Source organism: Exophiala aquamarina (assembly GCF_000709125.1).
Source record: "Exophiala aquamarina CBS 119918 chromosome Unknown aczIA-supercont1.5, whole genome shotgun sequence".
NCBI lineage: Eukaryota > Fungi > Ascomycota > Eurotiomycetes > Chaetothyriales > Herpotrichiellaceae > Exophiala > Exophiala aquamarina.
In genome coordinates, this window is record NW_013550583.1 from 1,021,059 (window position 1) to 1,042,274 (window position 21,216).

Below are 21,216 nucleotides of genomic sequence, written 5' to 3' on the forward strand. Positions count from 1 at the left end.
CATTCCATCATTCCACATCGTTTGTTTGACCTCTCGTTTCTGTACAGGTCTGTTCGTTCATTCTGCTGCTTGACGCACTGCAGTTAAAATTCTTTGCGCCGGTCGCTCGTTGTCACTCATTGCATAACCCAAGCTACCCAACTCTCTAAATCCTAAAAATCATATCAATCTAAAAAATGTCTTCTCTTAGGACGTTCTTGGTCTCCACGATCCTTGCGACAGCCGCAGTCGCAACAAGCCATGATTTCAATTCCGGCGGCGGTGGCGGCAACTGGCAGCCACCTTCTAATGGTAACGGATGGAACAGTTGGGAGCAAACCAGTCAATCTCCTCACCAGACCGCTCCTCCCCAATGGCAGGCAGCTCCTTCTTGCCCAGCAGGATGTATTCCAATCCCCACCGGCGGCGTTACACCACCACCACCTGGCCAGCTTATGGTCCAAGTCGTATCTGTCGCAGATGCCAACGGCAGCTTGAAGTACTTCCCAAACAAGATCGATGCTCCTGTGGGCTCTATCGTTCAGTTCCAGTTCCACCCCAAGGTGAGTCATACGCAAACCATGGAATTCCGAACACCTAACTAAGTCTCACAGAACCACACCATCACAGAGTCCAGTTTTGCCGAGCCTTGCAAACCGCTCGCAGCTGACATGACATCTGCGATGCGCCCTGGTGTTCGATCTGGATTCATCCCAGTCAAGGGTGACGAACCATTCACGCCTGTCTACAACGTTCTCGTCAACGACACCAAGCCCATCTGGATCTTCTGCGGTCAAGTCAACCATTGCCAAAGAGGTATGGCGATGGTCATCAACCAACCCAAGGATAGTCCGAACACAATCGAGAAGTACATTGAGAACGCCGCCAAGCTACCCACTGTCTCTATGCCAGCTCCGCCTCCATCAGGTGCTACTGCTCCTCCCCCACCGCCAGCGCCCCCAGCGCCCGCTGCCACTGAGTCCTTCACCTTCGGAGGCGGCTTCCCTGGCGGTGGTGCACCACCTGCTTCAAGCTCTATCGTCGAAGCACCACCCGTTCAGACGGTTGCCACCAGCTCCGTGGCTGTTGCACCCGCAACCTTCACAGGTGCTGCCTCGGGCTTGAACGTTCGGGATGCATCTCCATTCGCAGGTGTGGTTTTGGGCGCGATGGTGGCTTTGTTGTAATGGTATAGAGGATGACATTCCTCCATTATCGCCGTATCACCGGAAAGGCAAGAACAATGCTGGGAGGACGAGACCCCACAAGGACACCAGGCTACGAAGAAAACATGTTCTCAACACATAGACACTTTAGGAAGAACCATGAAGAGTGAAGGAAAATGAGGATTTTCATTTCCCCCAAATACGAACCATTTGAGAGCGCACATGCCAGGGCTCTTGCCAGGGTTGGGCAGAAGCACTGGTTTCCCTTCTACCTTCCAGCACGGCATCTTCTCTTGGTTTTACGATGATGAGAAAGAGGGCCCTCGGATTCTGACGGAGACATTTCTTTGCGTGCCCACTAGAAGGCATGCTATGAACTCCCTCGACATCGAGGTTGAGACATTTCTTGATTGATTTTTTTTCTCTAGTTTTTAGACATGGGCGGGAAATTACCAGAAGCAAATAGGGGGACCTTTTATTTTGATGAGATGAAAGAGGACGGGATAGGCGATCGTATATCCCGGAGGTCCCTTGGGAAATGGTGTTTTTGTGTATCACAATTATGCTCTCAGATCAAGGAGGGGGAAAAGCCCTCGGTGACCCTCTGAAAACAACGAATTTTTTGTATTCTATACCACAACTCTTACATATACCCGCGAAAAGAACGGGGATGAGATTTTATCTCTCGCACGCAGCATGGAAATTTCTATTTTGGCGACCCTGTCTAGCGATTAATCCATACTTGCGACTTCTCAAGGTTTCTTTCTATCTTCAACACATGCTCACGAGAGAGACACACACTCTACTCACGTCTGTCTAGAACCGCTAGTGGAAGAGGTAGAACTCAAACCCCGCCCCTTCATCCGCTGCACTGACATGTGTGTGCGCCTGTGGCTTTGGACGTCTCGACTCTCTCGATCCAAAACGAGTAATCTCGGCACAGTGATGTTCCGGGCCAAGCCTGAACTCCCACAATGGGTCTCGGTAGGCACCCATACCTAGGCATGTATCATTCCACGTGTGAGGGGAACGAAAATACAAATCAATAATGAAAATCCTGGATAAGGTATAATCAATCAGTCTGGGGGCGGGGCGTGGCCGGTTCTGGTGATACCGGTTTCACGCATCCGTTGTGCGAGGTCTTGTGTGAGTGAATACGAGGAGGAGAGGCGACGGGCTGTTGAATGCCTGCTTCTGTGTATCAGATGTGGCTGGTCGGACGGCCCATCATCGAGGAAACGAAGATGCGTACTCGTTTCATTCGTGCAATGGATCTCTCGCTCGCTCGCACGAGCCACCTGACGAACTCAATACAGTACGGAGTACATCTAGTACCAGCCTACTAGGTAAGGTACTCAGTACAGGAGCAGCTTCGGGCGGGTCTTCGATGTCTCGTCGTCTTCAACTAAGCCTCATTGCCGTATCTCATACATCACCTCACTCGGCGTTGCAGGAAAGGCGCCGCTCGCGGCAGCCGTGCGCAGTCGTGGAGGGAGTATGTGGCTGTTGACATCTCCTATTCATACCTACTTCTTCGGGGGTCGTGAGCCAGCGAGTAGCTACTGTCTTTGGGGAGCTTGGGCTTTGCAATGCTTGCTTGCTTGCTTGGTCGATCATCATGAAGAATGTGAGTTGAGTGCCCAACTCTAGAGGCAAACCTGGCCGGCTATGTTCGTGATTATGTATGTCGTAGCTGCTTTGTGCTGAAATCAATAACACGCAGTCCTTAGATAGTCGAGTCTTGAGCTTTCCCTTTAGTTCCAGCATTTCGATAGACAAGATAACGACCTCGAACGTAAGTCGGGGACTGATGGTCTGATGAGAACTAGACTACCCGATAGGTAGGCCATCGTGATCATGGTCAAGTGGTCGTTCCAATACACCGATCATCAACCATCACCAATCCATTGCGCCACAAACCAAACCAGCCCAACCCAAAGACGCACGGCCTCCAGTTCAAAAGTCCAAGCACAACTGTACGCCTACCCTCTCGAGATCCTCAACCTCTAGCCACCCACTATCAGTCGCATCCCCACTCCCTCCTCCAGCCGTCTCCCTCTCAGCGCGATCCAACGTGCACCGATGGATGCCCTCCCTTACAAAAGCCTCCACATACTTTCCGAGCAAGCCCAGCGCATCTTTTGAGAGAGACGTCTTCTCCGGCGTCGCAAAATGCGATTGCAGGATATGGTGGATCAGGGGCAGGGGCACGGGGAAGTCGGAGTTGCATTGGTTTGTGAAGTTGGAAGGTGGTTTTCCTCTGTCTTGGTGGAGGACTTCTGCAAGCATGAACTCCGGCTCGGGCGATGAGGCCTGAGACTCTGTGTTGTCATGCCCGTGTATTGAGCGGCGAACGTTGTTGTTGTTGTTGTTGTCGTCCTCTTCTTCTTCGTCTTCGTCCACGACCGAGTCGGAGACAGCCTCGTCAAGATCGTCGCTGTCAGTTGCGCCCCCCTCTTCGTCTTCCTCATCCTTCTCATCATCACTAGCTTCACCTAGAATGGCCCGCATTGTCCCCGCAGCCGCCTTGCGCCGCTCTTTCTGTTTCTGCTTCTGCATCTTCTGTGCACTCGCCCCGGAACCGCCATTCTTCCCTCCCGCCCTCCGCTCATTCGGCCCATTCACAGAGTTTGTAGCCGTCGACTTCTTCACCCTGCCCGCTCCGTCTTTTCTCGCTACGCTCGGCGTCGCATTCGCCTTGGATTTTTTACCTGGTCTCGGGGGAGAGAAGGCGGGTCGTGCGCGCTTGGTCGTGCCGGCTGTGGGAGCCATTGGCCTTGAACTGATACGAATAGAGATGATGGGTGGTGGTTGTCTTCGTTCGCGGTTGGTCGCTTGAAACGTCGTTGCACTTTAGAATTGTATCGGTCAAACTCGTTAACAAGAACTGGGTTGGTGCTCAGCCAAACCCGTTGCATGTTTACTTGACAAATGACATCAGAGACGCCCCCACTATCCCGACGCGACTAGACGTGAACGCGCTTTTAGGAATAGGCTTAGCGCGCTGCGTTCGATCCAATTGACTTGCCACGAACTTAAACTACTACGAAGGGGGTTTAATGATCCTGAGATGTGTAAGAATAATCGGAAAACGTCTATATGAAAGGGAGGTTCACAGTGTCCGGATGCGGTTAAGACGGAACAATATACTCGTAGTGACTGGAAGGAATTGTATTATTTCTTGTTGCATGAATTCAATTGCAATATCCTATGCAGTGTATTTCCAGCTATCTCATGAAAGCAAAGCCAGTTTGCCAATACTTGAGATTAGCAATGGGTTGTTTTCTTTTAATAAATATCAAGGTCGTCTTATTTCATAGCCGACCAAACGCCTGTATGCTCAATGCAGTTTATGGTATCAGTCATCAATCATTCATTCCATTGCCTGGCCCTCTTATTCGTAAAGGTCCATATTCCCATTGGCGCCATCTTCAAGTTCCAACATCGCATCGTCATCGTCGATCATATCCTCATCGTCATCCATGTCACTGTCGGTGTGGTTGGGCAGGACAACGATTCTACCATCATCTAGCTCGACGCGTGCTGTTTCACCGTCTTTGATGGCCCCTCGGAGCATAAGAACTGCAAGGCGATTGAGGATCTCCTTTTCAATCAACCGTTGCAGTGGGCGAGCGCCATAAGCAGGTGAGTATCCAGCAGCTCCCAAGTAGTCTTTGACCTCATCAGTGGCCTCGATTGTGACCTTCTTGTCATTGGCTTCAAGACGTTTCTGGATTTCATTTAATCTGAGATCCACGATCTTTCTAATCTCACGCCTGGTTAACCGGTTGAAAATCACAATTGAACTGATTCTGTTCAAGAACTCTGGTAAGAACCAGTTTCGAAGGGCGTTCATGACCAATTCTTTGGTGGTTGGGTCGATGCGGCCATCAGGAGCATTGTTCCGGGCGAGATACTCAGCGCCGAGGTTACTGGTCATCACAACAATACAATTTCTTGCGTCGATCACTCTGCCTTGACCATCCGTAATTCTGCCGTCATCCATGAGTTGTAGCAGAACGGTTAGAACCTCTTTCGCAGCTTTCTCAACCTCATCGAACAATAAGATTGAAAATGGCCGACGTCTGAGAGCTTCTGTGAGTTGACCACCAGCATCGTGTCCAACATAACCAGGTGGCGCACCGATCATTCTTGACAATGAGTGACGTTCTTGGTATTCTGACATATCTAGGCGGATCATAGCCTTTGCGTCGTCGAATAAGAACTCGGCAAGCGCTTTTGTCAGAAGCGTCTTGCCGGTACCCGATGGACCACAGAAGAGGAAACTGGGTGGTTGATTGGGATTCCCAAGCCCTGATCTTTGAAGTCTGATGGCATTGGACACGGCTCTAACGGCTTCTTTCTGACCAACAACTATCTTCTGTAGGTGCTGTTCCATATGAAGAATCTTTTCCTTCTCTGAAGCTCGAAGTCTCGTGATCGGGATACCCGTCTGTTTGGCAACGATTGCTTGAATCTGTTCGGGACCAACTGCGTCGGTTGGGGATGCCTCGCCCAAAGTTCCGAGTCTGATGTGTTGCTCTGCATCTGCCTGTGCCCTGGCAGCTTCAAGAGCTTTGATCTTGGCGGTGGTATCGGGGATCGCGTAGTAGGTCAAGTCTGAGGCAGTTTGTAGATCATTGGAACGCTCAGCCTCATCCCTTTTGTTCTTCAATTGTTCGAGCTTCATCTTTGCCTCTTGAATTTCTCTGGAGCGAGCTTTTTCACGCTCATAGTGCTCTTTTAGTGGTTCAAGCTCTTCTTTGGTGTTTGCAGCCTCACGTTTGGCTTCCTCCAATCGTTGGGCTGATGATGGATCTGTTTCTCGCTGTAGAGCATGGATTTCGATTTCGAGTTGTCGGAGGCGTCGTTCGAGATTGTCAAGAACTTCAGGCTGAGATTCCCTGATTACCCGAACGTCAGCTGCAGCTTCATCTATCAGGTCGACAGCAGAGTCGGGTAATCGTCGAGAAGTGATATAACGGGCAGCCAATGAAGCGGCGGCAACAATGGCCCCGTCGAGTATGGTAACACCGTGATGCACCTCGTATCGCTCTTTCAAGCCACGGAGAATGGATATCGTCTCTGCCACTGTGGGCTCTTTTACCAAGACTTGCTGGAACCTTCGTTCAAAAGCAGCATCCTTTTCGATATATTTCCGATATTCAGCAAGGGTGGTGGCACCAATGCAATGGAGTTGTCCACGTGCCAACATAGGCTTGAGGAGATTGGCGGCATCCATACCACCCTCACCACTTGAGCCAGCGCCCATGAGAAGATGGATTTCGTCGACAAATAAGACAATGGTCTCGTTGGAGGATTCAATCTCTTTGAGCACACCCTTCATTCTCTCCTCAAACTCACCCCGGTATTTACTGCCTGCAACCAGAGATCCCACATCGAGTGAGAGCAGTTTGCAAGCAGCAAGGTTGGCAGGAACATCAGCATTTATGATCCGTTGGGCCAGGCCCTCAATGACTGTGGTTTTTCCAACACCCGGTTCACCGATGAGGACTGGGTTGTTCTTGGTTCTCCTGGACAGGATTCGAACAACACGACGGATTTCCTCCTCACGGCCAATAACAGGATCCAGTTTGCCTTCTCTGGCCAATTGGGTCATGTCGATTGTGAATTTCTTGAGGTTTTCATTCTCCTCCTCCGAGTCAGCATTCTTCGAGTCGACACGTTTCGTGCCTCGAATTTGCTGAATGGCAGCATCGATAAGTTTATTGTTGGGAATATTGGCCTCCCGGAGGCACTCTTGGATCTTTGTATCTTGTGCGAGGGCTGTGATGAGGTGATCTATGGCAACAAAACTGTCCTTTTGCGTCTTCTGGAGTTCCTGGGCAGATCTGATTACCTTTGAGAGGCTTGGAGACATGGTGACATGGTCTGGAGGGGGGTCCTGGCTGGGCAGCCGCACGAGCTGCTTCTTCAGAGCCCTGTCGAGTAGTTGCAAGTCACCATGTGCTCGCTCTACGACTTGTTTGAAGAGGGGTGCAGAAGCATGTGCCTGAGAGGCATTCATGGTAGTTTGCTGATCTTTGGATTCATCGGGGGCAGGATCGAAGAGGGCGACTGCGAGATGCACTGGGAGGATCTGGGAGTGTGCATATTGCTCTGCCAGGTTCGCAGCGTCGGTCAGTGCCTTTGCACTTCGATCCGTAAACTGTGGCCCGCTTGCTGAAGCCATGGTTTAGTGAATCTAAAGGTCTGAAGAAACACAGACACAGTAGTATGCTGTGGATTGTTACAATAGAGTTTCGGTTCGAGTGAAAGAAAAGAAGTGGTGGTGGAAGGTGGGCTGAACCAGTAAATGTAGAGAGAGTACGGGATACCCAGACCGATGATGGAGCGCTGCTGGCACCTTCCAGTGCGTTCGAGAAGTGCCAAGAAACCCCTCGTGCCTGCGCGAATCAACTGCGGGGGACCGGCCTCCGCCCGTAGCTACCAAGGGCTCCCGCCCCCTTCTTCCCTAAGAGGCCTGGGGTCTACCCAATGCCCGCCTATTGTCGTGCCCGGGATATGCTCCGAGGAAGCCTCAGGCTATTGTCACACCATGCTCACAGCTTTCTGTCTAATCACGCTCACAGCACACCAACACCTTCCCTGATGCAGAAACATTGTGCCAAAACTGCCTTTGGGATGACAAGAAATGACGAGCATCGCTACATAGATAGCTACAGCAGGGAGATGGGATTTACCAAATGGAGACTTGTCACAACAGCGCAACTAATCACTAATTAGAGTACTATAGGCGTGTGCTGCATCTACATAGAGTCAATTTAGTGGAAAGAACGTCACAGAAGCAATTCCTGTCCAAGCCAATCATCATCATTCCATCTCGTCGAATTGACTGTGGTGGTCGTAAATGCGAGTTCCAGGTCCGTTTATGGCTTGAGAGCAAACTGCTTCAAGTAGAGATAATCGTCCATGTTTGCATTGACAGTTTCTCGAATGACTCGGGCTCCTTCTTCGCCATACTTTTCCTTCCATTCGGCATCCCACTGAGCCTCAGACTTGGTAGCCTTCTTCTATCCATTGTCAGCGCTGCTATGCTCACCTTTATACGCGCACTCACGTGTTTGCGAGGTCTGAGATCCTTGGAATTGATGGCATCGTCATGAAAGCCTTTCCACTTTTCGAATGCTAACCTGGCCCGGTCTTGGTCCTCTTCGTTATCCCAGTTCAACATGCTGGGATTGAATTCAAGACCAGTTTTTTGGCAGTACTGCTTGATGATGCTTCCCGGGTCGTCCAGAAGGTCGTCAGCATCAACAAGACAGATTTCAGGGACTGCATCTTCTCCGTTTGTCGTGGCGGGTTCCCCGTTGATAGCGCCGTTGGTATGGCCATTGGTATAGCCATTGGTGTGGCCGTTGGTGTGACCATTGATATGACCATTGATATGACCATTGATATGGCCATTGATATGGCCATTTGTCGTTCCATTTGGCTCCTCCATATTCTCGTTGCGGATCAGGCCAGATTCTTTGGCGAAGTCGAAGAATCGGCGAAGCTCACTATACCCTGCCTCATGGGGATAGAATTCATAGAAACCTGTCACATCGTCCAAAGGTGGAATGGTGCACCGAAAATAGGACGGAATGCTTGAATGAGGATCTCGAATCAGGAAGGTATAGTGAAACTGTTCGAGCAGAGCCTTGGGCACGATGGTAGGATTTCCAGACTCGGCATCTGTATTGTATGGAAAGGGGGCGCTGCTGGCTCCGTTGACAGCGTTGGCGCCGTTGTCTGTGCCGATTCCACGCTTCCTGGCTCCCAAGGACGGGGCAATTTTGGCTGGGTTCTGTTCCGGTGGCACCAAATAGGAAATCATGTCCTTGATAAAGAGACGTTGGCCCTGTTAGCACGGTAAGTACAAGTCCCATGGGTGGCCAGTACGCCCGCATTATGCAATGCAAGGGTTTCCTGGGCAGATCACACCTCAGAACTTTCGCGGTCGAATCGATCGAAGACTGTCTTGTAGGTCGAATTTGCGAAGCCACTGGCTTTCCTTGCTGCTTCGTCTTCCTCATAACGTGGGCTCAGTCTCTCTGGACTATCACTGATCAGGCTGGCTGATTTGACATGTACAGGCTATGCGAGATCTTACCCATAATAAAATGCGTCTCCGAAAGGTTCATGAACACATGCCAGGTCTCTTCTGGTCATAAAGACCTATTGCTGTCAGCCTGGAGATTGAGCAAAGCGAGCTAGGGCAATGGACCCGTTCAAAGGCCGTGCTACAAGCACGAGGGTGCGTAGCACAGTAAATAGGCTTCAAGCCTCCCATGGTGACAGGATTCAGTGGTCAACGACAATGCTACAAGTCGATTTGGGCCAAGTTATTACTGATGACTGGGTGGTCAAAGATAAAGAATGTCTAGTCCTGAGGACAAAGTGTAATAATAGCCCCTTTCGGCCAGCTGAGTTATAAGTAAACCACTGCGATAGTAGCTTGACGGAGGAAGAGGTCAAGCGGGAGATGCTCCGGTCGCCCTCAGGGTTATAAGAGATTGAAGAGGCATCAGCAGGGTTCGGGTCAAGGATCGCTGTTCGTCTGAGGGGATGGGGATGCACAAACAGGGACCCATTCTGTGATGGACCAGGTCGGTTCACGTCATTAATCCCTGTGCAGAAGAGCATCCAAGTCAGGATGGCCATAGAAAATCTGAAGCATTCCACCAGGCATGTGCACGATTCGCCAAAGGCTCAACGAGCTGCCCCACCCTCAAGCGGGAAGAGTTTTCGAGGCAGCTACAGCTACGAGCACGGCAGAAGAAATAAGGCTTCGGGCGCCCGTCATGCCATTCTCAGGAACAAGCAGATCGCCAGATGAGAGAGGCAAGATGACGAGTTTTCTGGGGGCCCAAGTGTTAAGGATGGGTACGATGTACGTTGAGAGGCGAACGTCAGAGGGCCGATCAGACACAAGACTGACAACGTGGCTCGGGATTCGCCAACCTATGATGTAGCAATCCTCGGTACGGTTGTGAACCAATGAAGAACCCGCTTGTGAGGTCGTGGTGGGTGGGAGGGGCGTGACCCAGTTGTTCACGATAATGATGTTGACAATACGGAGTACCGACTGGAATGCTTCTTCTGGAGCTGCGAGGGCAACAGGAGGATATGGTGATTGTCAGACGGTGAATATGGCGGAATGACATGCCTTTGGCATCAGACGACGCGTCAAATGACGCATTCCACGCCCAGCGTAAGCCTTGTCACGCGCATCTACCTCAAATGACAAGACTTTTGGCTGTGTCGCCGGAGGCAGTCTGACGTGTCAGATATGGATCTCGGGAACTCTTCTCCGTGAGGTAATCCCTACCGTATCCAGAAACAGTTGAGAGCTTGGGACACGGGTTGGAGGCGAAAGCCACAGAGGCGAGATCTCGGTGTGGCTCTGCATTTGCTCTCCGTGGGCTGCGAGGCAACCGAGGATCCGATTTAGTTGTTGATCCTTGCAAACTACGCTATGGCTATGGGGAAGAAAACAAGACTCAGTTAGTACGAGCACTCCGTACGGAGGACAGTCTACACATCTTAAATTTCCCCTGCAAGCTAAATTAGAACAGAGGCGATTAGCTGCTCGTAGATTGAGACCACCGTAGCCACCACCACACGCTTGACAAGAGGATACAGTCTGGACTCGACTCTGGGCTCTGGACCCGGCACCAGAAGTTGGCAGGTGGTGACCACCGAGTCGTACGATCGTCATCGGCGCCCGCGTGCCCGTCTCCATCTCCCCCCAAGTTCCAACCCAACAGTCTAGACAGCTTTTCAACTTTAAAATCTCCACATTGTCACAGCAAGGAAGGACGGGGACATCTTATTTCCTACTCGTTGTCACTTTCATCATTGCCTTGTCGGTCATTCTTTTTGCAAACTCTCGTCTCAAAGCCAACTTCTCCACTCCTTGTTTTTTCTGCGACTTGCCTTGCTCTACCAAACCTGAGATCACTCCTCCCAAATCCCCAAGCTCGCTTGAACATCCTTTCATCTCTGCTCCGTGAGAAACCATCCCGATCTTCTCTATACCGAAAGCATGGATTTCTTCTGGAAAGCAGCTTCTCCGGCGCCAGCTCCAGCTCCGGCGCCAATCGCGGTGCCAACCCAAGATGCGAAGCCCCTGCACCCTTTCTATCCTCTCGGTGTCGAGATCGTCAACTATCTTGCAAACGACAAGGATGTCCTCCAGTTGCTGACTGCATTTGCCCTTGGCTGTGCCGTCATCTTGTCAGCTACATGGCTGGTAGCTTCCAAGTTCGGGCCGCAGCTGAGGACGACAGACAAATTCGTGGTGTTATGGTTTACCCTCAGTAAGGAACAGGATTGGCTCTACAATTGGAAAACAAGAATCAACACTGACAATGGCGCCAGCCGGGTCGATACATCTCTTTTTCGAAGGGTACTTCTCCTATAACCACACGCGCATGGGAGGAGCGACGGACCTTTTTGGGCAACTTTGGAAAGAATATGCTCTGTCTGATTCGAGGTATTTAACCTCGGATCCGTTCGTTCTGTGTATGGAAACCATTACAGCGGTAAGACTGGAGACGAGAAGACGCGGAACAAAAGGTGCGAGTGACTGACTCTCTACTGTACAGGTCTGCTGGGGCCCTTTGTCCTTTGTCATGGTCTATTTCATCATTACCTCGCATCCCTTACGCTATCCCCTCCAAGCCATCGTGTCGCTTGGACAAATCTACGGGGATGTTTTGTACTATGCCACCTGCATGTTTGACCATTACTACAAGAACTTGACCTACTGTCGCCCCGAGGCATACTACTTTTGGTTCTACTTCTTCTTCATGAACTTCATCTGGATCGTTATTCCTGGATGTGAGTGTTGCATCCAACCTCTTTTGTGGGAAGGTGTCACGACTAACGAGAACAGCATTGTTGTGGGACAGCATCAAGACCACCGGAAAAGCTTTCAAAGCCTTGGATAGAATGTCACACTCTCTGCAGGCGAATGGATCTGTCGCGAAGCCCAAAGCCAATGGTCACATCAAACACGCCTGAGTTCGTGGGCGTCAAGGGGTCTGGACAAGATGCCACCCATGCAAGGGATGGCTATTATTTGATCTTGCTTGATTACAGCCTTTCTCGGCAAAACATATTATAGACTTGGAGGGGCTAGAGTAGGTTGTGCTTCCTGTACAGTAAACTAGAGCAAGAATTAACTACAGAATACAGTATGTGTTGGAATGGCCAAACTGTTTGCATACTCGTACTCCGTCCACCAGACTGGTTGACAACGGGTACAAAGTTCCAGTACTCCCTTTTTCCCTCGGCTATCTGGCTGATCTGTGGCACTGTGGCTGTGTGCGATTCTGCCAATCCGCAGACAGGGCTCAAGCACGCCAGCCAAGGATCCCTGGATCCTTGGATTTCTTATCCGACCTCAGCAGTCAGCAGCCAGGATCTGTGGCTTGGGCTTTCGGCTGCGTTGCCTGGTCAATCGATCCCACCAACGCGCTCCACCCAACGACGCGGCCTGACGCAAGACGCAACGCCCGCCACAAGAAGTACCTTCGTACCAACTACCACCCGCTTTAACTGCAGCTCAACGCACGGCCACCGCCTTGCATGAACACGAACCGAACTTGTTCCAACCTAGACCTCACGCCTCCCAACTTCAATCCCTCTGTACTGGAGTTACACGATTACAGTGGCAACGCCTGTGCAGGTTTCCCAGAGCATGCAAGACTGCCCGCTGATTCAACCATACACCAAAACACCGGCATCAACATCACCATCAATATGCTCCAGCAGCCGTGCTTCCTGTCCCATAAACTTCAACGCACGAACCAAACAATCTCGTAACCGCCAGTGCCAAACAGCCAACACTCCTAGCAACCAGTTCTGTCAATGCGCCCAGATCCGTCCTCGAACCCTCCTCGCAGATCCTCCCGGACACTCCGTCCCGATAAAATCCCTTCGCTCAAAATTCACAATGTAACTTCCTCTCGCTCCGAATCTCCCTCCGTGCAGGATCGCATACGTCAATGGCAAGCCCAGGGTGCTGCCAATGCGCTCGCTCCAGACGCCCTGAGTGTCCGATCTTTGCCCACCTCTGAATGTCCTTCTACTGTTTCCCCCCCGCCATCCATCAAAGAAGAGATACCAAAAGAGCGCACAAGAGGAAGGTCCGGGAAGAAGACTGAAGAACAACCCCAGGACGGGAGGAGCAAGAGTACACCGAGGAAGCGAATAATTAGTGATGGCCATTGGAAGGCCAGAACGCAAAACAAGGACCCCAAGGGTTCTCCTCAATTCAAACTACCAACCCGATCCTCTGAGCTGGATCTGACATATACTTCGACAAGGAAGACCAGGAAAGAACGCAGGAGTTCCCGCCAACACGGTGAAGCCATGGCTAGTGATAGCCAGCACCAGTCATCACCACATGACGACGGTATCAGAGTCACTGCGCTTCCAGACACCGTCACTCAACTCGAGCCTGATCCGCCCACCTCGCCGTCACCCTACGACACAGGAAGTCGTATCGATAAGGAGTTAGCCCGCTATCTGACTGCCGAGTCTGTTTACTCTGCAGATCTCGAAACAAAGTCTTACTCCTCCATCCACCCAGACGAACTTGACGATACTCCCAAGAGAAGGAGCAAATATGTTGAAACATTAGGAAGAGCGCCATCGGGCCCTGAAGAAGGTGCCTTGCAGAGATCGACAAAAGCCAAGCTCTTTGGCAAGACGAAGGAGATCTTGTTTATGAAATCCGAGGGTGCCTCCACCAGCAACCGAATACCGAGCATTGAAGCTTGGCTCGACGAACAGCCTGACCCTTTCGTTGAACATGAAGATCAGAACATTTTACCACCTGTCGAGATGCCGCAGCCTCTAAGAAAGCGGTCTGAGAGACGACGTCCTTCCAAGGAAGCACCCGCAACCTTGGATCCAAACAAGATTTGGGATTTGGTGCAGCCACCTTCTGCGACGACTTCTCCCAACTCTCCGGAAAACAAGCCAGGTCAAAGCAGGCGAAGACAGTCCTCCAACAGCACTCGCGGCACACCACCAAGGGTGACGTCAGCTAGTGCTACTGAAGAGGGCGACGGGTCTCCGTCGGGTCTGCGAAGACGGGGTGCTAAGGTCCGTCGGCAGAGAGGTTCGCCAGCTAGACATGGCAGCGTAGAGCCCGACATCACAGCTCTTATCAGCAACCTTGAACAGGATCTGAGTACCGGCCTCGAAGGCAAAGATGCAACTCTGCCCCATCGCCCATGTCCTCCAACTGGGCAACATCCGCTTTCTACAATTGCATCTGACGAAACAATGAGAGAAAACCACCCTGTATCTTCCAACTTGAGTCTCCTAATAGAACCGAAATGTGAGTTGAAGCGCAAGTTGACTACTCATGAGCATCTGCTGTCGGTCCTCTCCGTTCCGGAAAGAGGGAGAAGCCTTCGGTCTGCTAAGAGCATCAGGGCCAGTAGACCACACAGAAAGTCAACCTCCGCACACGAGGTACTTGCAGGATTGATCACGGATGAACAAAAGTATACACGAGAACTACGTACTCTAGTTGATGGTGTCATTCCAGTTCTCCTTCAATGTGTTCTCTCCAAAGCAGACTCTGCTGCCGCCGCCAGCTTGTTCACGTCATCCACCACGCCCAACGGTGACTTCAACTTCACCAGACCGATCATCGATATGGGCATAGCACTCGAAAGGCTGAAGACTCTCCATAGCCGCGTGCCCTTTCAAGACATAGACAGCCTTCTCAAATGGGGCCAATCGGCTCAAAAAGCATACACTGATTACCTAAACGCATGGAGATTAGGTTTTCATGATGTGGTTGTCAATCTTGCACCTCTTGACAATGTGGGTGGATCAGAAATGGGACTGTCTCGTGACGACCTCGGGGACGCCGTGAATTCTGACGGCGAGAAAGTCGACGTCGCATATCTCTTGAAACGACCCTTGGTCCGAGTCAAGGCTTTGGCCAAGACCTTTGTCAATATCAGAGATGAATGCGATAAACCTTATGCGGTTAAAATTGCCTCGGCATATTCAGACCTCACTGCTCTGGCCAAACGTCGCTTTCAAGAGGAACGAGCTCGACTTGAGGACGAGGCTGCCGCCAGTCTCGATGCGACTCGTGCTCGAGATATCAGGACGCTGGCAGCGACGACGAACGCTGTAATTAACCATTCTCGGAGAGTCAAGGCTAGAGATTTTTTCAGTCTTACTCTATACCATACGAATGGCCAACGAATAGACTGTGGAGTCGAACTAATTTTCCGAGATAATGCTCGAGGAGAGCCCACTGGGGGTGATGTGCTGGTTTGTGAAGTTGACGCGTCCGGAAAGTGGCTTTTATTCGAGCCAGTCGAGTTGACCTCTATTTCTGCCCGAAGGGGCGAAGGAGGCTTCGATCTTGTGGTGATGATACGGGGTCCCGCCAGTTTTGGTAAGGAATGGCATGAATTACTGGCTCTAAAGACGGACGATCCAGAGGCTGTGACGGAGTGGATGGCTATGTTGGGTTCTAATCCGCTCCCTCCAAGACTAAACCGCACATCAAGTTTTGTCGCGAAACAGCAGCCTCCAGCAGTACCTTCGCCCGCTGAAGAAAATGACCAATTACAGAAACAGGAGGAGTTCAAAAAGAGCCTTATTGCCATGGACGACGACGTTCCGATCGGAGAGCCTTCAATCATTGGGACACGCACCAATATCAGTCGAAAGCCAGTGCCGTCCCTCGATAAGCCATTACCATCTCTCAATCTCGGTGGAGGTTTGGTGGCAAAAGCTATCTCCCAGTATCAAGTTGCCTCTGTGCCTATGAATCAACCTGCTCCTTCCGCAGGTTCCCCCAGCCGCTCAACATTGTCAGGTGTCTCCAGCCGAGCCTCTGCCGCTACTGTCTCGTCGTCTGTGGGATCATCCTCTCCCACCCAATTAAGGACAGATCCGGCGCTTGAACCTATTCATCCAGTCTCGCAAGTTGATAAAGCGTGGAAGAGCACAAAAGGACAACTCACCATCCCTCCTGAACATAAAACTCCCCCAACACTCAGACGGGCTGACAAAGATTCGAAAGAATGGATGACATCCCCGGTGCTTGGACACGCTCCGCTGGCTGAAATTAACGATGACGCCACCCCGACACAGGAGACGATCTCTGCTCGACAGGAGGACCTACCGACCAGTCCATCACCAAAATCGGCTCCTCAGCGACCTGAGTATAAGAGAGCTTTGTCTTCCACGCCATCTAAAGATCTCCCAACTGTTACCAAGATCAGAACACCTACTCAACAACCGACAGCCCCCATGTCCACTCAAGGTCCTACAGTAGAGGAGAAACATAGCCTTGAACATCGGACGGACCAAGGGGTTTTTACGACCAGTCCTACAACAAGCCGACAAGGTAGTCAAACTCCAACGAAGCGCCAAGTATTCACGGAAGACGTTCCAATACCACCACCTCACACATCTCGCCAAGCCAAGCCAACCGTGAAGTCGGGTCCAAACCTACCCACGGCGGTGTCTGACTCTCAATCTGGTCGAAATGGCGTCCAAATCCGTTCAGGTCGCAAGCCGACACTGGACCTCAAGCCCACGCCTAGCCCCTCAGATAAGCAATTGAAGCGTCGGACGTCCTCGCCTTTGAAGCACGAATATGCACCATCAACAAGCTCTGACAGGTCTTCTGATTATGATACGGAGAGTATTAGTGATTCCTCGTCCGCCACCTCGGAAGATATTGACTCGGAGCATGGCGACACTCCAACGCCTCTGGTTGCCATTTTCGGTGGTGGACGACAGAATTCACAACCAAGTCACGTACCAACTTCGGTGCCTTCCACAGGAACTAGGACTCTTGCTCCCTCTGATTCAGCGTCACAAGGCCCCTACCGAAAAGTCCCTTCATCTAGCACAGTACCTATGCATAAGCGCGCCAAAGCAATTGCGTTGATATGTTCATGGTCCGAACGAGGAATGTGGGAGCAAATTCATCCAGATGAATGCTCGATCGTCGTCTCTCCTGGTCTGATCGAGGCATTTGAAATGTCAGCTGCTCACTCAGATCCTCGAGCAGTGTTTGGAGCCCCTCCCAGCAAAGACTCACATTCAAGGTCTTCGTCAATTTCTCAGCAACCCTTGGTTGCATTTGAACTAACACCAATTGTCCCCTTACGCCGAGGAACGGCTCTGGACATTTCCATTCGCTCCCCACCAACTCCGAACTCGAAGATACAAACCACAAACAATGTCATGTTCCGATCACGCAATGCCGAAGAGTGTGAGACTCTATACGGGATGATTAATTGGGCACGATGCAACAATCCTACCTATATCCAACTCCAAATGGCACGTCCTGCGCGCCAGCCATCGGTTTCGTTCAACGTAGGACAAACTGGCCATAGTCGTTCGAGATCAAGTTCATGGTTCAGTTTCGGCATTCAAAGAAAATCAAGCTATCGAGCCTCTTCGGCACCCACTCCTGCGTCCATTGATATGTCAGTCGAAAGCTCCGGCAGCATGGCCAGTGCTTTCTCCGCCCTTAAACGCTTTACCGCAAATTCAGGCTTCAATGTGAATAGATCGTCCGTACTTCGGCGGCCCGGCAGTGCCGGTCCTGCAGGATCCCTCTACTCATCCAGCAGCGGAGCAGCCTCCGGTTCTGGATCAAGCACTCCCGTACCCAGCCAACTCGGGTTTGTGCCTGGCAAGGACGGACCGAACGTCCCTTCAACGAGTGCGGCGGCTGCCGAGGGTGGTGGCATGATCAACATGATGAAGATTCGGTTGTACCTCAGGAAAGGGCAGCATTGGGAGAATCTGGGCGCTGCACGATTGAGCGTTCTGCCTGCGCCACAAGCGACAGGCAATAGTGGAGCGAGCAGTGGAACCGTGACGCCCGCTCGATCAGGCACGATCATGGACGGCTCCTCCTCCTCTCCGCCGGCAACTCCCGCGCACGGCCGCTCACCGTCGAGTGTCATGACAATCGGCCAACCAGGCCAAAATCGCGGGCCTCGACTCCCCAGTTCGAGTAATACACCGCACCGCGTCCATGGCAACGGCCGCGAGAAGCGACTTTTGATCGTGAAAAACAAAGAGCGCGACGTTGTCCTCCTCGACAGCGTCCTGGGCGAGAGCTGCTTTGAACGGATCATGCAGACTGGTATTGCAGTCAAGGTGTGGAGTGAGTCCGAAGCCATCTCCCACACGGGTGGCGTTACCATGGGCCGCGAGACCCTCTACATGATGCAATTTCCTGGCACACGCGAAGCCGGCTGGGTTTTCGGTCTCTGCGGCACCTACAGATATGGTGCTGGCATGGAAGCGCAATGAATGATGCCTTTCTTTCTCTTGTTATGTATTTCACGTGGTTTGGTTTGCTTTTGCGGGAACTTAGAACGAGCGGCACAGAACAAGCGGGACGAAAAAAACGGACAAGGACCAGGACACAGGGCGGCGGTCCAGAAAATTTCCCGCCTCCGCTGATCGCGTTTTTTTCATGGTGGACGGTGATATCAGAAGCTTGTTTGTGTTTTCCTGTTCAAAGATGGATGGATGGATATATGGCAGATTCAAACCTGGGCGGCAATCTTTTTCTCTCTCACGAACTAAGACATGTATGGTGTTTGGTGTGTTGAATCAAATCCACTGGCATCACATAATTAGCATGCACGATTGCATTCTTAAAAGAAAATGGAACTTCCTAGTTATTTACTATACTATACACTACTAAGCACGGTTCATGCTTCCCCCCCTCGATTAATTCTCCTCATCGTTCCCTTTCGGTTCTGAGATAGTCCGTACATAGCATGTAATGAATGCTGTTTACCTTGAATATGTGTCCGCGCTGTGAATAGAGATTTTCCCCCCAACCCCCCTGTGTGGAATGAATGGATGAGTTTGCGTACCGGAATGCAATCGCGAGATGGTTTGTTGACAGTATTTATTTCTGTCTTGGGCATGTTAGAAATGTATGTACACACCACATAACATGTATGTGCCATGCATACATGCACCTAACCTTAGCACGCCGGTATGATCCAAACAGCCACCTACGAGCACGCGTTTGAGAATAATCCGTCTTCATATAGGCTCAGTGAAGCCTGCAAGTTAATACTCTCAGTCTACCCGCACAGACGAGCGAATCCAGCAATGACAGCGCACATGGCCTCCCCACAGACACGCGTATACCCGTCTATGGAGGCAATCCCCATTTCCCTCCGGCGCCGAAGCACCTTTCTTCATCTCGCCTCGTCAACCACAAACAAACACGCTTACGGAGGACACCCATATCTCACAACTCATCATGACGCAAATACATCCTCTCAACAGCCGCCTTGACATCCGAGGGCCAATAGACGTGCTGGCCGCCGCCGCCCCACTTGGTCGACGGCAGGTCTGTTCGCTTCTCCCAGATGGCTGGCGATGGGAGCCGCTCCTTGGTCAGACGCTCGCTCACCGCGTCCACTTTATCCATGATCCGCATCAAGTTGCCGCCCATGGCGCCGCGCAGCTCGTCGGGCGTCCAGCCTCGGGCCAGGAGTTCTGCGACCTGGATGGTTATTGTACGTCAGTGAGTCAGTGGGGTAGGCAAGGAGCGTGGAGGCGCTTGGGAGATGAGATCAAGGCCTAAGGCACCTAAGGGAGGACTTTGACTCACGATATTAGGATACTTGCTCGCATCCTCCAAACCTTCCACAGTGAGATACATGCCATCGAAATCCGAGGCAATCCCGACTCTACTCTTCCCAACTTTCCCGGCGATATACTCGATATGGTCCGCGACGTGCGTCACATTCGCTCCAGGATACGGGCCGATGAACGTCGGGAAGAAAATCGACTGGATCAGGCCGTCCTTCTGGCCCGGCCCATCGCCCAGCATGTCCAGGATCTCGTCGGGCACGTTGCGCGGGTGGTCCCACAGCGCGCGAGCGCCGGCGTGCGTCCAGACCACGGGGGCTTCAGAGAGTTCAATCGCCTGCCGCATGGTCGGGATGGTGGTGTGCGCGAGATCCACCATGATGCCGACACGGTTGAGTTCCTTGATGAGCTCGACGCCTAGATCGGTCAGCGCGTTGCCTTCATGGGCTTGTGGAATCGGCGTGCCAGGCCCCGCGGACGATGCGAACGCGCTGTGGCACGTATGCGTGAGCGTCAGGTAGCGAACACCTAGTTGCGCAAAGATGCGCAGCACGCTCAGCGAGTTCCCCAGCAAATGCGTGCCTTCCATGCCAATGAGAGATGCGATCTTGCCGGCGCGGAACGCTTCCCATACCTCATTCGACGATCGCGCGTATTGTAGGTCGTCCGGGTGCCTCGCGATCATGTTCTGGATCACGTCGAGCATCTCCAGCGAGTCGCGCACGTGGTTGGTGGGATTGTTGAAATCTGGCCCGGGGTCGTCTCCTACCACATCGTAGCACGGCGCCCATACGGTCCAGAAGGCGCCGCCGAGTCGTCCTTCCCGCATGCGTGGGATGTCCACGTGGCCTGGGAAGGACCTGTTCAGTTGGGCGATTCCGTCCAGTGGACGTCGGTCTGGAGAACGTGTGAATATACATCAATGTTTGATTCCTCAGGCGAAAAAAAATTCAGGACTCGAACGTACTCAAACTTCGGATGATCTGTGGCAGATCGATATGAGTGTCCAGCAGCGGACTCTCCTCCATCAGCTTGATGGCTTGCTCCAAAAACTCTCCGGCACCGTTCCTTCCCTGCACAAGAACAGCGAAGAAGATGTGGATGAAGAGCAGATACGTGGGCCACATCTTGACAACGCAGCACCCTCGCTGTTATCGTCGTTTGTCGGATCAACCGCCAAGGGAGAAGAGGGAGAAGATCTTGGGAAGTCTAGCACGCTTGAGATAGGATGGCTCGACGTATTGAATGTTTCTGGGGGAATGAGGATATCAGCGTGTTAAGGGCGGTTGATTGCGTGGCCTCTCAAACTCAAGCTAGCGAAATGAAAAAAGAATTCTTTGTCCCGTGGCATTGTACTTAGGCTGCTGGACGTGACGATGCGAGGAAAGCAGAGCGTGTTCTCGCTCAGATGTCCGGATTGATCGAAACG

At 51.8% G+C, this 21,216-nt stretch overlaps 7 protein-coding genes across 7 annotated transcripts; 3 read left to right on the forward strand and 4 right to left on the reverse strand.

The window, feature by feature from the left end:
* Positions 1–176: 176 nt before the first annotated feature.
* On the forward strand, positions 177–1,166 carry A1O9_07032 (uncharacterized protein; the record flags this gene model as incomplete). Its single annotated transcript, XM_013403978.1, has 2 exons — positions 177–542; positions 594–1,166. The coding sequence occupies 2 exons, from the start codon at positions 177–179 to the stop codon at positions 1,164–1,166; spliced, it is 939 nt and encodes a 312-aa protein (XP_013259432.1).
* Positions 1,167–3,101: 1,935 nt separating this feature from the next.
* A1O9_07033 (uncharacterized protein) lies at positions 3,102–3,917 on the reverse strand (the record flags this gene model as incomplete). The annotated part of the gene is made up of 1 exon (XM_013403979.1): positions 3,102–3,917. The coding sequence occupies one exon, from the start codon at positions 3,915–3,917 to the stop codon at positions 3,102–3,104; it is 816 nt and encodes a 271-aa protein (XP_013259433.1).
* Positions 3,918–4,539: 622 nt separating this feature from the next.
* Positions 4,540–7,338, reverse strand: A1O9_07034 (hsp98-like protein; the record flags this gene model as incomplete). The annotated part of the gene is made up of 1 exon (XM_013403980.1): positions 4,540–7,338. One exon carries the CDS (start codon positions 7,336–7,338, stop codon positions 4,540–4,542), a length of 2,799 nt encoding a protein of 932 aa, XP_013259434.1.
* A 697-nt stretch (positions 7,339–8,035) lies between these two features.
* Positions 8,036–9,441, reverse strand: A1O9_07035 (uncharacterized protein; the record flags this gene model as incomplete). The annotated part of the gene is made up of 6 exons (XM_013403981.1): positions 8,036–8,179; positions 8,227–8,441; positions 8,559–9,009; positions 9,093–9,207; positions 9,262–9,326; positions 9,376–9,441. 6 exons carry the CDS (start codon positions 9,439–9,441, stop codon positions 8,036–8,038), a joined length of 1,056 nt encoding a protein of 351 aa, XP_013259435.1.
* A 1,755-nt stretch (positions 9,442–11,196) lies between these two features.
* A1O9_07036 (uncharacterized protein) lies at positions 11,197–12,176 on the forward strand (the record flags this gene model as incomplete). The annotated part of the gene is made up of 4 exons (XM_013403982.1): positions 11,197–11,470; positions 11,532–11,695; positions 11,759–11,993; positions 12,049–12,176. The coding sequence occupies 4 exons, from the start codon at positions 11,197–11,199 to the stop codon at positions 12,174–12,176; spliced, it is 801 nt and encodes a 266-aa protein (XP_013259436.1).
* Positions 12,177–13,025: 849 nt separating this feature from the next.
* A1O9_07037 (uncharacterized protein) lies at positions 13,026–18,479 on the forward strand (the record flags this gene model as incomplete). The annotated part of the gene is made up of 1 exon (XM_013403983.1): positions 13,026–18,479. One exon carries the CDS (start codon positions 13,026–13,028, stop codon positions 18,477–18,479), a length of 5,454 nt encoding a protein of 1,817 aa, XP_013259437.1.
* A 961-nt stretch (positions 18,480–19,440) lies between these two features.
* Positions 19,441–20,914, reverse strand: A1O9_07038 (uncharacterized protein; the record flags this gene model as incomplete). Its single annotated transcript, XM_013403984.1, has 3 exons — positions 19,441–19,698; positions 19,807–20,684; positions 20,755–20,914. The coding sequence occupies 3 exons, from the start codon at positions 20,912–20,914 to the stop codon at positions 19,441–19,443; spliced, it is 1,296 nt and encodes a 431-aa protein (XP_013259438.1).
* Positions 20,915–21,216: the final 302 nt, after the last annotated feature.